Source organism: Lonchura striata, chromosome 6 (assembly GCF_046129695.1).
Source record: "Lonchura striata isolate bLonStr1 chromosome 6, bLonStr1.mat, whole genome shotgun sequence".
NCBI lineage: Eukaryota > Metazoa > Chordata > Aves > Passeriformes > Estrildidae > Lonchura > Lonchura striata.
The window spans coordinates 48,928,651-48,943,807 of NC_134608.1; the positions used below are offsets into that span (position 1 = coordinate 48,928,651).

The 15,157-nt window shown below is 42.0% G+C and overlaps 2 protein-coding genes and 1 long non-coding RNA gene across 5 annotated transcripts in view; 2 read left to right on the top strand and 1 right to left on the bottom strand.

Annotated features, from left to right (window-relative positions):
* ABCC8 (ATP binding cassette subfamily C member 8) overlaps positions 1 to 7,297 on the top strand; it is a 74,052-nt gene extending 66,755 nt beyond the window's left edge. For all 3 annotated transcript variants that reach the window (XM_021525620.2, XM_021525621.2, XM_077784273.1), the window contains exons 35-39: positions 426 to 534; positions 1,980 to 2,083; positions 2,746 to 2,879; positions 4,158 to 4,220; positions 6,677 to 7,297. In XM_021525620.2, the coding sequence (XP_021381295.1) occupies positions 426 to 534; positions 1,980 to 2,083; positions 2,746 to 2,879; positions 4,158 to 4,220; positions 6,677 to 6,814 (548 nt within the window). In that variant the 3' untranslated portion in view covers positions 6,815 to 7,297. The remainder of the gene's footprint in view (positions 1 to 425; positions 535 to 1,979; positions 2,084 to 2,745; positions 2,880 to 4,157; positions 4,221 to 6,676) is intronic.
* Positions 1 to 12,163, bottom strand: part of LOC110468060 (uncharacterized) — a 28,014-nt gene extending 15,851 nt beyond the window's left edge. The window contains exons 1-2 of the long non-coding RNA XR_002464986.3: positions 11,636 to 12,163; positions 11,147 to 11,195 (exon numbers count right to left, since the gene is read on the bottom strand). This is a non-coding gene — a long non-coding RNA (uncharacterized LOC110468060). The remainder of the gene's footprint in view (positions 1 to 11,146; positions 11,196 to 11,635) is intronic.
* A 329-nt stretch (positions 12,164 to 12,492) lies between these two features.
* KCNJ11 (potassium inwardly rectifying channel subfamily J member 11) lies at positions 12,493 to 14,430 on the top strand. The gene has a single exon (XM_021525619.3). It carries the CDS (start codon positions 12,547 to 12,549, stop codon positions 13,750 to 13,752), a length of 1,206 nt encoding a protein of 401 aa, XP_021381294.1. The 5' UTR covers positions 12,493 to 12,546; the 3' UTR covers positions 13,753 to 14,430.
* Positions 14,431 to 15,157: the final 727 nt, after the last annotated feature.

Below are 15,157 nucleotides of genomic sequence, written 5' to 3' on the forward strand. Positions count from 1 at the left end.
AAAGATATCAGCCTGTTTCCCACCCACATCACCCACAGAGCCCCTATGCTGAGACAGTTGTACTCAGAGATAAGATTTCATAGTGCTCAATGGTAATTTGGCTTTCTGAAAGGCTTGTTGCCCCTGGTAATTAATCCCTGATTGAAGTAATGTCTGACCCTGTTGTTTGATAGATGTATACTAGTTAAGCAGTGTATCTAATCATTCCTAAGGTCCTTCAGGTCCACTCTGTACGCTTTCCAGCTGAGCTTAGTCTCAAGAAGGCTGTGCTGGCTTTTTAGTCAAAGCATGTTTCTGTAGTGAAGAAGGGGCTATGTGATACAAAGCCTGTCCCTGCTGTACTGCCTTTCAGCCTGGAAGTGAGCCATGTCTTTGCCAGCAGCTGTGTGGCACAATAAACACACTGTCCTCTTTCTTTTGAATAGGGAGGATTATCATTGATGGTATAGATATTGCAAAGCTGCCCTTACAGACACTGAGATCCAGGCTGTCAATCATCCTCCAAGATCCTATTTTATTCAGTGGAACAATCCGGTAAGTATTAAGCACCAGCAATAAATAAAAATCATGTAATTCTTTCTAAGTCATACAGTATGAATTACATGTTATAATTGTACTATATAATGACTTTTATACCAAGCTGCTCAGTTCCAGTCTCCCCAACTGGAATAGGGAGGATCACTGCCTTCTGTCTTTGCTTTTAACTCACCCCTGCCAGACTAACATTTCCCCATGCCTAGGCCTGCAAAGGACAGTGTTGGCAGAAGACATCCCATGCCTAGGAAGGAGGGAAAGCCAATATTTATTCCTCCAGAAATATGAGACGTAAAAAAAATGCAGACTAAAAAATTGCTATAAAGAGACAGAAAGGAAAAGAGCAACATGAAAAGTACTGTGATCCTGGGCTATTTTATCCTGGAGCCTCTATCTGTGCTTTTCCTGAACCATTTCATCTGCAGCACCAAAGACTTTAGCTCTTTCATTTTTGGTTTGTTTGGTTGGTTATTTTTCTTGTGTTCTCTTCCTACTTCTCTGAGAAGATGATGGAGTAGAAACAATGGCCAAAAGTTCCAGTGTCCAACAAATGCCTTTCCCTGTGTCTGTGCCATTTACCTTAGGAAGAAACAGTACAATCCTCAGTGCACAGTTACATCACATGCAGTTTTAGTTTCTATATAAATGATTAGAGTTCACTGAAAAGGATACAGGCTTCAGGATATGCCTGAATAGACCATGATTCGTTCACATCAGAAGATGATGTGATTGTATGCCTTTATTTTATGAATTAATCTATTAAAAATGCTTTTAGGTCAGCATCGACCCTTCACAACTCATACAGCAGGAGTAAAACATAAAATAGTGTCACGCACCATTGGATCTTTTATTGTCATTCTATATGCTAATGCAATACTATGTGAGATTCACATTTGTTGCTGTCACTTCTGAGCCACAGCAAGCTAAAATAATGTTCATCTGTTCATAATTCCAGGATTTTTTGAATTGCAGCAGAGTTGAATTTTGTAATGCACTGTGAAGCTTGATTATTCTGTTAACATTTCTATAGCAGTGAAGAACAAAGAGACATTGTATTTAAAAGGAGGGAGGGTGGAATTTTGGCCTTTGTTAAAATTGAATGTCAATTTAGACTGAATAGTCACATCTTTTTCTAGTAAAACATGAGAATTCTTTAGTTTATAAATAACAAAATAAATTCTAAAACCATAAAGATGGCCACAAAATAGGAAGCTTTTCTCTTTCTGCTCAACTGACAGTCAAGTTTTCATCTTAATCACATTGGCATAAACAGTGATCAAGTCTGGGAAATTCAGTGGATTTATATCAACGATAGATCAGAATCGGGCCCAGACCTTCAGTGTGTGATTCTGATTATCTGCAGGTTTGTTGCTAAGCACACTAAAAGAAGAAATCCATTGCAGCAGTTTGTGTTGACTGATGTTCTCATATTGCCCATGCTGCAGGTTTAACTTGGACCCTGAGAAGAAGTGCACTGACAGCATGCTCTGGGAAGCACTGGAAATAGCACAGCTCAAGCATGTGGTGAAGGCACTACCTGGGGGCCTAGGTAATGAGACTTCTTTTTGAGAATATTGTTTCCAGCATTCACAATATTCCTGTTTCACAATTATTTATTAGAAGGGTAGTTGATGAAGAACAAGCTTTTAAAGTTTGTGGAAGATGACAAAAAGTGCCTGCAGGCAAATGTCTTATATCTGTAACTCCTTTACCAACTGTACCTGATGGCAAGAATCCTCTTTCTTTTCAAATCAATGGTAAAATTATTTTATTTCAGTATGTCTGTTATGAAGCAATGAGGTTTATGGGTCTTGTGAGTTCAAATAAGTTGTCAACAAGTCTGGTGTTACCTAGAACACGTTCTAAAACCAAACAAAAACCACCAATAAACCCCCTTAAAATGGGAAGCTATACAGCCCCAGTATAAAGAAATTATGGATACTGGTTTGACTGGAGGTGCAGTGTCCTAGACTGCACATGTTTCAGAGAAACTCGCTCTTGAACAGCCTCAGCTGCTTTGATGTCTAACAGATCAAGAGGATATAGTGAGGGAAAAGTACTGGTTGTGTATTTAGAAATAAGCAGGTAAAAATGTGTCATCAGCAGTTGCAAGCCTAGGAAATACTACTTTACATTGAAAGGGAGACTCTGTTTTCCAAGCATATGGTCTGTTCTGACCTGACCTTCGTGACTTTGCTGTATCACTTCCAGATGCAATAGTCACGGAAGGGGGTGAAAACTTCAGCCAGGGCCAAAGACAGCTGTTCTGCCTGGCAAGAGCTTTTGTGAGGAAGACGAGCATCTTCATCATGGATGAAGCCACAGCATCTATTGACATGGCAACAGTGAGTTTGAAGTGCTTCTGATTTCTTTGCTTGATATGTGAAGTAAAAGGTGGAAAGCAATTCTGTCTATTCTGTAATATGCTTACACCATGTTTAGTTGCACACATATTTACAAGCCCAGGTAGTTGTGAGTCACTGCTAACAAATCTAAAGAGCTTTCAAACCATTTTACTAGGGATTGAATAGTTGTTCCAGAACTGATTGCATTAGGAAAACTAAGCATGTTATTTTAATTGCCAGTAGGAATTACTAAACAAAGCTGGTAAGGTCAGCTGGGATGATCAGTGAAGGGTAAATTGCAAAGTGACACGTTTTCCCAGGTAGTTGACAGGACAAGTTTGGAAGTTAGAAGGCTTGAAAGTAGAAGCAAGGAAATAAACACAGACACAGAAAAGACATACTGGATTATTGCATTAATTGCCTGGAATTTCTAGGCAGATGCTTAAGCACTCACTTAATAGTGCAATGACTGGGTTTTAGCCAAATAGAATAGTACCTTTTTTTCATCTGTTATGTTGTTATAGGAAATATTTCCATTTTCTTTCCACTGTAAGTAAAGAACATAATTGGAGAAACTTGTTAGAACAGCTACCATTTTTAGTTCAGTAAAATGTTAGTGTTTGAGCTTCAGCAAGGGAACCATAGTGGACACAGCCCAGTTAAAACACATTTTGAATTTTGATGCACTGAGGATAGAGTCCCTCCTTTGAAATACCTCTCTGAAGAACAGCTACTAACAAATGAAGGTATCTGTGCTCGTGACACTTCCAGGCAGTTTGGAATGCGACAACAGTCTCCTAAATAGCAAAGGATGAGTACTTGTTGAGTGAGAGCTATGTATGTTAAGGCCATCTTAAATATCATCTCCACTGTTAAATATGCCAGGTACAGCACAGTCCCTTGCTTGTCCCTGCCACCCCTTGGTGTTAGATGTCCCCATTGTGCTGGAACATTCCTGGGCTTGCAGTGGGGTGAAGGACACGCCACGGAGGCGCCAGCATAGGCAGCCTTGCAGCACCCAAAATCCACCTTGGACTTCCCCAGTGTCAAACTGAGGCCAGGACAGCAGGAATCTGGGGCCAGAGCACAGCTCTGGTGTCTGCTGAACCCCAGAGGCAATGGCAGGAGACACCAGGCTCTGGCTTAGTTCAGCTAATTTTTCACTTCTGCAATGGATGATAAATAACAGCATGGAATAGTCAGTGGTTACTTACTGAAACCTTCTTAGTGTCTATCTCTATCATGTTTGAAAGGCACCAAATGTTTTTCCTTCCCCAGGAGAACATTCTCCAGAAGGTGGTCATGACTGCGTTTGCTGACCGGACTGTGGTTACAATAGCAGTAAGTACAGTCCCTGCTGCCATCCTAATGCAAACAAGGATCTGAAATGCCCCATTAGTCACTTCTTCTCAGTGGTAATAAATGTGTTAATTAGGCCAGTCATCTTTTTCTTTGTTTAAGAGGTGTTTAAATGTAAGCTTTCTTTTCCTTTTTAAAATTTCTTACTTAAATTCATAAGAGTGGATTCTTAAATGTGTTGCATGATGCTAAGTCAAATTACCTGTACACAACCTAAGTATGTTCTCTATCTTCTGTTTCCCATTTTAAGCTAATTTAAAATGCCATATACTTTACTGCAAAATATAAATTTCATCAAGCTAAAATAATAATTTAGCTAAGGACAAGTACACATTTCAGGGAGGTGAAATGAAGTCAGTATGCTTCTTAACATTTGAAAATTCAACATAAGAAATCTGTGCTCAGGAATCTCTGAGCATCATTTATTTTCACCTAGCAAATATATAAAAGATCTGATTTATCTTATGGTATCCATCCAGTGTATCATTATAAAAAAGCAAAGGAATCATAACCATGGCATTTCCTGATTTCTCTCCATTAAAATTCAGGTTTGCACTGTATTCTGCATTTATGTATCTTTTGCAGTTTGTCTGGGGACAGGCTGAAAAAGCTTTATTATTCTTTTACTCTCTTATAGAGTTTTAAACTGCATAGTTCAAACAAACAACATCTTGGAATAAACTTATTTTGAATATCTTTATTTACTTCCAATTATAAATGAGGTTTACAGCAGGTGGGTTTGTATTCAAAGCATTCTGTAGTAGAAACATAACACAGGAGGTTTGTAGGATGGGTAGTGGTTCTGGGGGTGTGGGGGGTTTTTTGGGTATTTTTTGTTTTGTTGTTTTGTTTGTTTGCTTGTGTTGTTGATTTTCAGGTGTGGTTTTGTTTTGTCTTGGTTTTCATGGCTTTTTTTTTCCCTAAGTTCTGCTTAGGAAGAATAGGAATAGTAGGAGTTATAGTACTGTCTCTCTATTATCTTCTATGTTACTCACAATTACCAGAGTGGCAGCACTGATTGTGTTACACAGAAAGAGATCAGATAAGGGCAGCAAATTCAACTGGAATGTGATATTTCAGTTCCCTGCCCCTGTCTGTGGATTGGATAAATGTTGTAGAAACTGTAGAAGATATGAGATTCGTAGATGCCATCAGTGATTGTTTTATGGAAAACCTGGCTAGGAAAGCCAGAGAAGGAAATAAAAGAGTTGTTTTGATACTGAGGATGCTCAAAACTAGATTAGGGACCATATGGGTGAAGAGCAACTGTGTAACAGCAACCATCTATTCTGAGATTAAATATCCCTGCAGGAGTGATGCAGATCCAAAAATCTCATGCAGTTACAGTTAACATGAAAAAGTGGAATTCTGTCAATATGAAGAGGCTTGCAAAAAACTAAACCCAGAAATAAATAGTAGGGGAAAAAAGAAAAGCTAAAAACAGCAGCAAAGGAAATTGAATCTGACAGGGATTATGGAAATTACTGAAGTGTTTTATTTAAAAAGAAGATGGAAACAATGCATGCTATTTATTTAAGTAATGCTTGAGTTAGGATAGAAAAAATGTGTTATCGATAAAGAAATTAAAAAAATTATTAGAAACAAGGAGGCTGAACTCAAAGTCCGTAGTTCACACATACCTTGAATATTGTGTGCAGTTCCAGTCTCCTTATGCCCAGAACAACATATTACAACTGAAAAATGCTGAGAAGCACAGGATGATTTTGGAGGTGTTGGATTTGCTCCTGTAAGGGAGCAGCTGAGCAGGTTGGGGCTCTTCTGTGTGGCAGAAGGACCATGGAAGGACAAGAGAGAGGTCTAGAAAAGTCATAGGCAAGGAGCACCAGGTGAAACTCTGAGCAACACGGCCCAGAGTACACAGAAGAGGGAGAACTTGTTCATATAGTGGGGAGGAAGTATGGAAAAATCTTTTCCAAAGGAGATGGATGCAAAATGATTGTGAAAGCTCAAGAGAAGACATGACCCAAGTCTTGTAAAACTGACTAGGTCAGCTTTCTAAATAGACAAACTACACCAAGCTCAGGAACCACACCAGACCCAGTTGCAATCCAGGACTGGGAGAATTCCCAACTTCCCACAGGCAGTTCCACACTCAGTTGCCCAGTTCCTCCTCTGCCTGGCTGCCTTCTTGTGGCTGCACATGGGAGCAGGACTCTGGGCTGGGGACATTCTAAAGGGAACTTGTAGCACTCCTCACACTCAAGTACCTGTGTATTTTTTAGGTACTTGAGTATCCACCTGGCTCTTGGTCTGTATATTTATCTGCAGTATTTACACAGAAATTAGGATGAAAAGTAGGATAAGTAGCCTTAATCACACTTGAACTGGATAGGAAAATTAATTTGTGGAAGTCTGTCTTATCCTGAAATATATTAAATAGAGAGATGCACTGACCTGGCATTTTGTTTGTTTTTCAGCACCGTGTGCACACGATCCTCAATTCAGATTTGGTTATTGTAATGAAGAGAGGGGTTATTTTGGAATATGACAAGCCTGAGGTTCTGCTAGAACAAGAAGACAGTGTCTTTGCTTCTTTTGTACAAGCAGATAAGTAATAAAAATAAAGCATTTTAGAATACAATTTTATTATTTTCTAAAAATGTAAAATACCTGTAAATAAATATTATTTCGTAATAAATTGAGCTATTCCTTTTTTAATAAAATGAGCCATTTTTTTCCATCCAAAGCATTAATGAATTATCTGTGTACTTGACTTTTTGGTATACTACTACTTTTCTTTTTATTTGCTGCCAAAGAATCATGAAATATAGTTGAAAAATACTATGTGAGTGAACTACAACAGGATACATATCAAACAAATATAACCAGCATGAAGTTTTTATGTAACTCTCAACCCCCCATCATTTACTAATATGTTATTTTTTATATGTCATAGCCCTACTGTAGATAATGTTCATGACTGACTAAATGCAGAAGGAAAAGTTATATACCAAAGGTATCTCTCAAAAGCTTGTATCTCTTTCAATCAAATGACTTTGTAAAGCTTTAATATCTAAATATAAAATCTCTATACAATATTTTTAATTCTGTGGTTTATTGATAATGCCCAAGTTGTGCCTTAGACTCTCCTTTAATACTGTCTAGAAATGAATCACAATCTGATTCCATCTTCCTGCCCACTGAATACTATTAGACTGATTCCAAGCAGGATGGAGGCAAACTCCCTCCCAAACTGTGAAGAAGCTGAGAGGAGGCAGGCTGTGATAAAGTATCAGTGTTTAATGTACACTGTTTCCAGACCAGTGCAGATGTACCAATTCATCTGGAAATTATCCCTCCAAGTCTGGTAAATAAACAGCATTAAACCTTTCACTGCAGCTCAGGGCCATGAGAGCTTGATTCATCATCTCCTAGTTTCACATATTTCACCCACTGTCATGCTGTCTCTAGATTTACTGTGACCTTCACCAATAAATTATGTACACTTCAGATGACTTTTAGCCACTGAAATTATCCTAATTCAGCTAGAAAGCTACTTATCCCTGCCCTGTGGCAGCCACTCCAGGACTTTTTCATTAATAGAGGGTTAGAATGTCAGTAACTCAATGGAAGGCTACAATGAGTTTTTCACTTATTCTTTTTACACCAAGTTTACCTTTAAATCCATTTTTTGTTGTTGTTGTTGTTGTTTCCCCTATTTGAAGGACTTCTACTCCTTAGGGAGAGCTCTTTATCTTTTGGGATTTTTTTTTCCCTCTCTTTAGCCTGCTCAATTAGTTTGGAACCTGTTTTTAAAAGTATTGTTTTCTAGAAAAAGACACCTTAGCGTTTTCATGGGCTATGTGATATTTTAAGGCATTACTTCTAGCACTGCAGCAGAGAGCCAGGTAAAACGAAGAACTGTTGTTGCCATTTGTGTTACCAGTTCCAGAGCAGAGTATTTGCAGCACATCCCTGCTGTTTTTTGGGCAGGTAAGTGGCACCGGAGGAGAGTGTAGAATGAAAAGTCAGGAGGTAGGATGTGGTTATGCAGATGTAAGGCATGAGCTCTGTCATTGCCTACTACCCTTTGAGAGAGAAAAAGGGCAGTTGGCAGCTTTCTCCTCCTCCAGGGAATTGTTTGCTGGGCAGTGTCCAGGAAAGAATGGCTGCAGAACTATTGGTGTGTTTTCACCCTGGAGTACCAGGCTTTCATTAGGGCTGAGAGAGAAGTGGGAGCAGAAGGGCACAGAGCAGGTTTCTGCCACAGCTCCTGGCCATGCTGTCTCCGGGCTTCCCATTACTGATCTAAGGCAGGATCTCATCCTGTAAAGGCTTAGGAAAGCACCACTCTGCAGCACTCCTCAAACTCACACTGCAGAGGCTCTGCAGCCATCTGTGGAAGCTCTTAGAGATTCTAATGGCAAAGGAAGAGAGGCAGAGAAGTGAGGTTCCATGTGCTTTTAATGAAGTGTCTGGGATTTGACACTACAATTTGGGCTTGCTCCTATTCCACAAGCTTCTGACAGACTCACCCAGAAGGGAATGCAGGGAGGAAAGGACAGCATATTGCTAAAGAGGCTGTACTTTATCCTGCATCATTAAGAAATTAGAACTCAAAAGTGCAAGTGTCATAAATTTCCATTTTAAATGGGGCTTGTATTTCCCAAAGTGGCATTGCAGGAGAGTAGGGTGAGTTCATTCATATCCAACCATTACCAATTTTTAATGGTACAACGCTGCTGAGTCAGTGTCTGTGAACAGGGAGGCTCTTGGCTGCCACTGGGACAGGACACTTCCTCTGCACTTTTCAGCTGGTCTTGTTTATGTGGGGCCAGGGAGTTCCTGCTCCCTAACTCCAAAGGATTAAGAGGCTCACCAGTGACCAGAAGCAGTTCCCAAGAACATTATTCTGTGGTGTGAGGCTCACTGACATTACCTGAGTCAACAGACCTCGTTGCCATGAGCTGGGCAGCCCAGGAGTCACTGTAAACCAGGCTCACAAATGTGTTTGTATGGCAGTGAGGCATCACTAAGCAAAGGGCTGTACTGCAAGCCAAGGCCAGGTTTCAGTTTTCCTGAGGGACAGGACTTGTCTCAGTCCCAAAGGTGTTAGGGGATGGGCTGCCCAGGGAGCTGCAAACAGAGGGGGTTTTGTTGCTTTGTATATATGCCTCCACTATACAAAAAACTTTATAGGGTTTATTCCCTTGTCTTAGTGTGGCCAGGAAAGACAGCATGGCTGCTGCTTCATCAGTCCTCTTCTCAGCTCTCTCATACCTCCCCTTGTGGCTTTGCATAACCAACTCCGATCTCTTTTCTTCTGTTTCCCTACTGGCACTGCAAGGTGATTTATGAGGCTTAATTTCTGTCAGACTAACACTGTATAGCCTCTGAAGCTTTACTCAGCTTCTAAAGGCAGAGTAATAACATGGTAACAACTAAATTTTGACATTTATAATATTTTTTTTGATAGCCATCAAAATTAGAAGAAATGGGGGGGGGGGGGAGTTTTGAAGTGTAAAAACTATTTTGTGGGTGGAAGAACTTACCCCTCATGATTCAATACTACAGAGTGGGATTGTTCATTCCTGCGAGCCCAATTTTTTTCAGCAGCTCTTAAATATGTTGGCTCACTCAAAAGATCCATCACTTTTTTCTTTTAAGTATCTGTCACTTGATCCATAAAGACAGCTCTAGAAATTCTTCAGCAGAAGCTTTGCTCTCCCATCTCAGCCCCTAAGTGCTCAGAGATGAAGGAAAAGAAGCAGCACATGACAATCCCATTGCAGAAGTGGAAAGGAGGAAGCACTGCTCTAGAGAGTTCAGGATTCCTAAAAGCAGCATGGTGAGTGTGTTCATAAATCCCTGGGTCGTTCCTACCACCACACCGTGCAGCAATTCCCTCATTCTCTAAAACCTCTCCCCCACCACAGGTTTTTATCCCTTCCACATTTATGGAAGTACCGCCCTCTGGAGGAAAAGGTACAGAATAAAAACCACGCTTAGAAAATAGTCAGGAAAAACGGCACAAAAGTCAGGACTGCCTCTTGTATCCCTATGTCCATGTCTGTAAAGGTGTACAATGCTGCCCATGAGTTGCCTGGTGTTGTACTGCCTGTTAATGCTCACTGCAAAATCCTGGAAGTAGGGCCTGCCATCAGCTGCAGAACTACACATCTGACAAATAAAACTTCAACTTACTTCATCTTTTTGGGTTACAGGTTTCCTTCTTTTTTTCATGTTTAGAAAGAAAACTGTTGGTTTCTTAAAAAAAAAAAAAAACACTTTTTTTTTTAAATGACACTGTCATATAAATCATGTTGTTAACAAACTAAAAGTGTAGATGGAAGTGACATTCACACCAACTAAAGTGTAGATGGAAGTGACATTCACACCAAGGACACAAAAAGAGTCTAGGAGACAAAGGGATGCAGAGAAAGGGGGAACACCCTTGGCTAAGCTCAGTGGCCTGGCAGCCACATGCCAGGGCACCTTGTTGCTATTCTAGCTTTATTTATCAAAGCAGCAAGAAAGATGAACCAGATTGGGAAACTGACTCTTCCAAAAGGAATCGATGTGTGCAAGAACATACCACCATTCATACATAAAAAGTACAAATAGTCCAAAGTAACAGTAAACAATTGATTACAAGACTTATAGCAGCTGCTCAGAGATCTCAGGGTGATTACTTCAACCTACTATTCCAAAATCCCTAGGTGGGCTGCTTTAAGTAGCTGTAGGTGGTGAAAGTTAATTTCAGCCTCAACTGGCTGATTCCCAGACATCAACTGGACAATTGCCTTGCCCAGGGAATCAGTGCCAAGAGCTGTTTACACTGTGTACCAAAGCACTTAGAGCCAAAACTAAAGGGAAAGTCCATGGACATGTGTAGTGCAATTGGAAAATAATCACAAATCCATTGGTACTAAAGAAAAAACTCCTACCCAGAATATCCTGGGATGCTGTAGAAACTCCCCAATGCTGGTATCTAAACTGAAATAAAAACAAAATATTGAAACCAGAGGAAATCAACACATCAATGGGAATATTGCTGTTTATACAGCAGCAAAACCACATCAGAATGTTTTTACATAATGCATCTTGTCAGGAAGACACATCCTTATAGGCATGCCCATGTATGTATTTATACCCACAGAGACATCCCAGTGTCCCAAACAGGTTTTAGCTTTCTGCCTCCATTTTTTGCCTCTTCCAAGGCTTTTGATGCCTGTCTGGAAGTTCATGTCACTGGGGATTAATCCTTTGTGGCCAGATTTTTTTTTTTTTTTTTTTTTTTTTTTTTTTTTTTTTTGCAACTTTTGCTGCTGTTTGGACTGTAGACATTTTCCTGAGAAGCCACAGCTCACATCACTTCACAGTCTCTTCTCTGCAGGAAAAAGAAAAAATAAATTAAAAAAAAATTTCAAACCCACCTTGTTTATTTTAAATAACTGGTGAAATTTTCAGTGGGATTGAACCCCTTTAGTTCCAGGTCTCTGATTAGCCATTACATCCTTGGATTCAGTTTCTTCAAGCTTTCCTACCACTGCCTGCCGATTTATCAGACGAATGCTTTCCTTCTACTGACTGGAAGACATGCAGGTGAATTTCAGCATACACATTCATAAAAACATTATTATTGTCGTTGCTTGTTGTTATTGTTATTTAAGTGTTATACTACTATTATTGTTGCAAATTTCCTACCGCTGCCTGGCGATTTAGCAGACTAATGCTTTCCTCCTACTGACTGGAGGAAATGCAGGTGAATTCCAGCATGGGCATTTATAAAAATATTATTGTTGTTTGCTATTGTTGTTATTTTAATGTTATGTTACTATTGTTGTTTTGTTGTTATTATTATTAGTAGTAGTATTAGTATTGGTATTGGTATTGGTATTGGTATTAGTATTAGTATTAGTATTAGTATTAGTATTAGTATATATTACTACAAATCCCTTTTTTAAAATCGGCCAGTACCTTTTTTTCCCCCCGCCCCCATCTCACGGCATAATCACATGAAGCCACGGCATCCCACAAAGGAGCGCCTGCTAACGGAAGGCACCAAATCCGTCCTGTATCAAACCTTTACATACAAACCGCGGCCCGAAACCCTTCCTCGGGAGGGAAATTAAATACAAAAAAAAAGAACAGGAGGGTGAGAAGGCAGAGAACCGCCCCCAGCTCCGGCGGGGAGCGCTGCCGGCCGGCGGCGGGGCTGCGGCGCTCCGCGCTCGGCGCGGCCGCGCCCCGGGCGCTCACTCGGCCGCGGGCGGCGGCGCGCACGGAGCCGCTCGGCCCCTCCGGCCGGCCCCGCTGCGGGGCGGTGCGCGGCGCCGGCGGAGCCATGCTCTCCAGGAAGGGCATCATCCCCGAGGAGTACGTGCTGACCCGGCTGGCCGAGGATGTGCCGGATCACGCCCGGTACCGCGCGCGGGAGAGGCGGGCGCGCTTCGTGGGCAAGAACGGCGCCTGCAATGTGGCCCATAAGAACATCCGCGAGCAGGGGCGCTTCCTGCAGGATGTCTTCACCACCCTGGTGGACCTCAAGTGGCCGCACACGCTGCTCATCTTCACCATGTCCTTCCTGTGCAGCTGGCTGCTGTTCGGCATGGTCTGGTGGCTGATCGCCTTCGCGCACGGGGACCTGGACCACAGCACCCGGCTGCAGCGGGACCCCGCCGAGGGGGCGGCTGCGGGCTCTGCGGCCGCCTTCGTGCCCTGCGTGACCAGCATCCACTCCTTCACCTCCGCCTTCCTCTTCTCCATCGAGGTGCAGGTGACCATCGGCTTCGGGGGACGCATGGTGACGGAGGAGTGCCCGGCCGCCATCCTGGTGCTGATCGTGCAGAACATCGTGGGGCTGGTGATCAATGCCATCATGCTGGGCTGCATCTTCATGAAGACGTCGCAGGCCCACCGGCGGGCCGAGACCCTCATCTTCAGCAAGCACGCGGTCATCGCCCTGCGGGAGGGCCGGCTGTGCTTCATGCTGCGCGTGGGCGACCTCCGCAAGAGCATGATCATCAGTGCCACCATCCGCATGCAGGTGGTGAAGAAGACTGCCAGCCTGGAGGGCGAGGTGGTGCCCCTCAACCAGATCGACATCCAGATGGAGAACCCCGTGGGGGGCAACAGCATCTTCCTCGTCTCCCCACTCATCATCTACCACGTGATAGACAAGAACAGCCCCCTCTACGACATCTCCCCCATGAACCTTCACCACCACGAGGACCTGGAGATCATCGTCATCCTGGAAGGGGTGGTGGAGACCACCGGCATCACCACCCAGGCCAGAACCTCCTACCTGGCGGACGAAATCCTCTGGGGCCAAAGGTTCGTGCCCATCGTGGCAGAGGAAGATGGGCGATACTCGGTGGACTACTCCAAATTTGGCAACACGGTGAAAGTGCCCACCCCCTCGTGCACTGCCCGGCAGCTGGAGGAGGACAAGAGCATTATGGACACCATGCCGCTGTCCCCGAAAGGCACAATAAGGAAAAGGTCTGTCAAGCTAAAGCCCAAGTTTACCATAAGCGAGGAGCCTTCCTGATGCCTTCTGACCGGGAAACTCTGTTAGGGCTTTGTGTCTGAAAGATCTCATGAACTCAAAAAACACTGAGGTGGCCTCTTACTTTTTTTTAAAAATTCAGGTTGGTAGCACAAGGTATGTTCTGGTGTTATTTATTGTGGGGAAATCTAAAGCTAATTATATTTTTTTAATGGTGTGAGATATTTCAAGCAGAACTGGGAGTAGGGAAAAATCATGGTCTGCAGCTTTAAATTTCAATTCAGACTATTTAATTGCACGATCATTCTGCGTTGATTCAACTGCAGGTAATGACACGTTTTCTCAAAAAATAAATGTATATTTATCCTCAGAGCTTGCAGGTTTTTTAGGGTCTTGCAGTGTTCGCAAGTCAGTAATTTTTAACTGGTGGTTTTTTCTCCTAACTTGAACAATCAATATAGCAAAATAAAATATTAATAATTAATAAAGTAGGCTGGATTTAAATGATAAAAAAAGGGTCAGGCAATTACACAAGACCAGATCTGGAAGTGTCTCTATATTATACTGTATGTCTCAAAGAAATTAACTGCTGGATTTGCATCATCCATATTGTGTTGTATGGAGCCACTCCTACCACATGCAGTATGAAATGTATTTGAAATATTTACTTTTGTTTATTTTAAAAGCCTTTACCCTTCCAAAATAAAACATTCAGGAATACCTTTTTGTACTGTACATTTCTGAGAGTAAGCAATACTTTGCCTTTAAAAGGAGTAGCAGATAATATACGGTTTAAATCAATTAGAAATAGGAAAATTCTGCATTTTCATTTCAAAATGAAGAGAAGCAACATTCCCTCTCTCCAAGCCACATGGGAATAGGACATTCAGTACAAAAATTAACCTCTCCCTTGGGCCACGGTGAATTCTGCTAGATAATCAAGGAATAAAAATAGCATTGCATATTTTGAATGAAAGGACAGTGCTGAATGCTGAAAATATATCTGCATGCAGTAGGGAAAACCTTTTACTTCCTTCCCTTTTGTAAAAGAAACCAAAGCTTTTTGTGTTTAGGGGAAGGAAGGGTGCATAAAGACAGCGTGTTCACTTCTGGGATGCTGTGTCACAAACATTGCTGCTGCTGAGGAAGCAATTCCTGTTCCAGTCTCATCCTGACCCCCCCTGTGCAGCTGGTGCCTGCCTTGGTTTTTAGCTGGATCCAAGAGCTGTCATTTGCCAGCAAACATGAAGGAGCCATGTTCACTCTCTCGGTCCCACAGTGACAACAGGAACGATTCCCCTTTGCCCACTCCTGCAAATCCACTGTCCGGAGCTCCTGGTAACAACAGCAGTTATATTTCTACACAAGGTTATTAGGACATGGCACCAGTGTTAGCTACAGGGCCACCCAGGTAAAAAAAAACATGTAATGTCCATATAAAACCTAA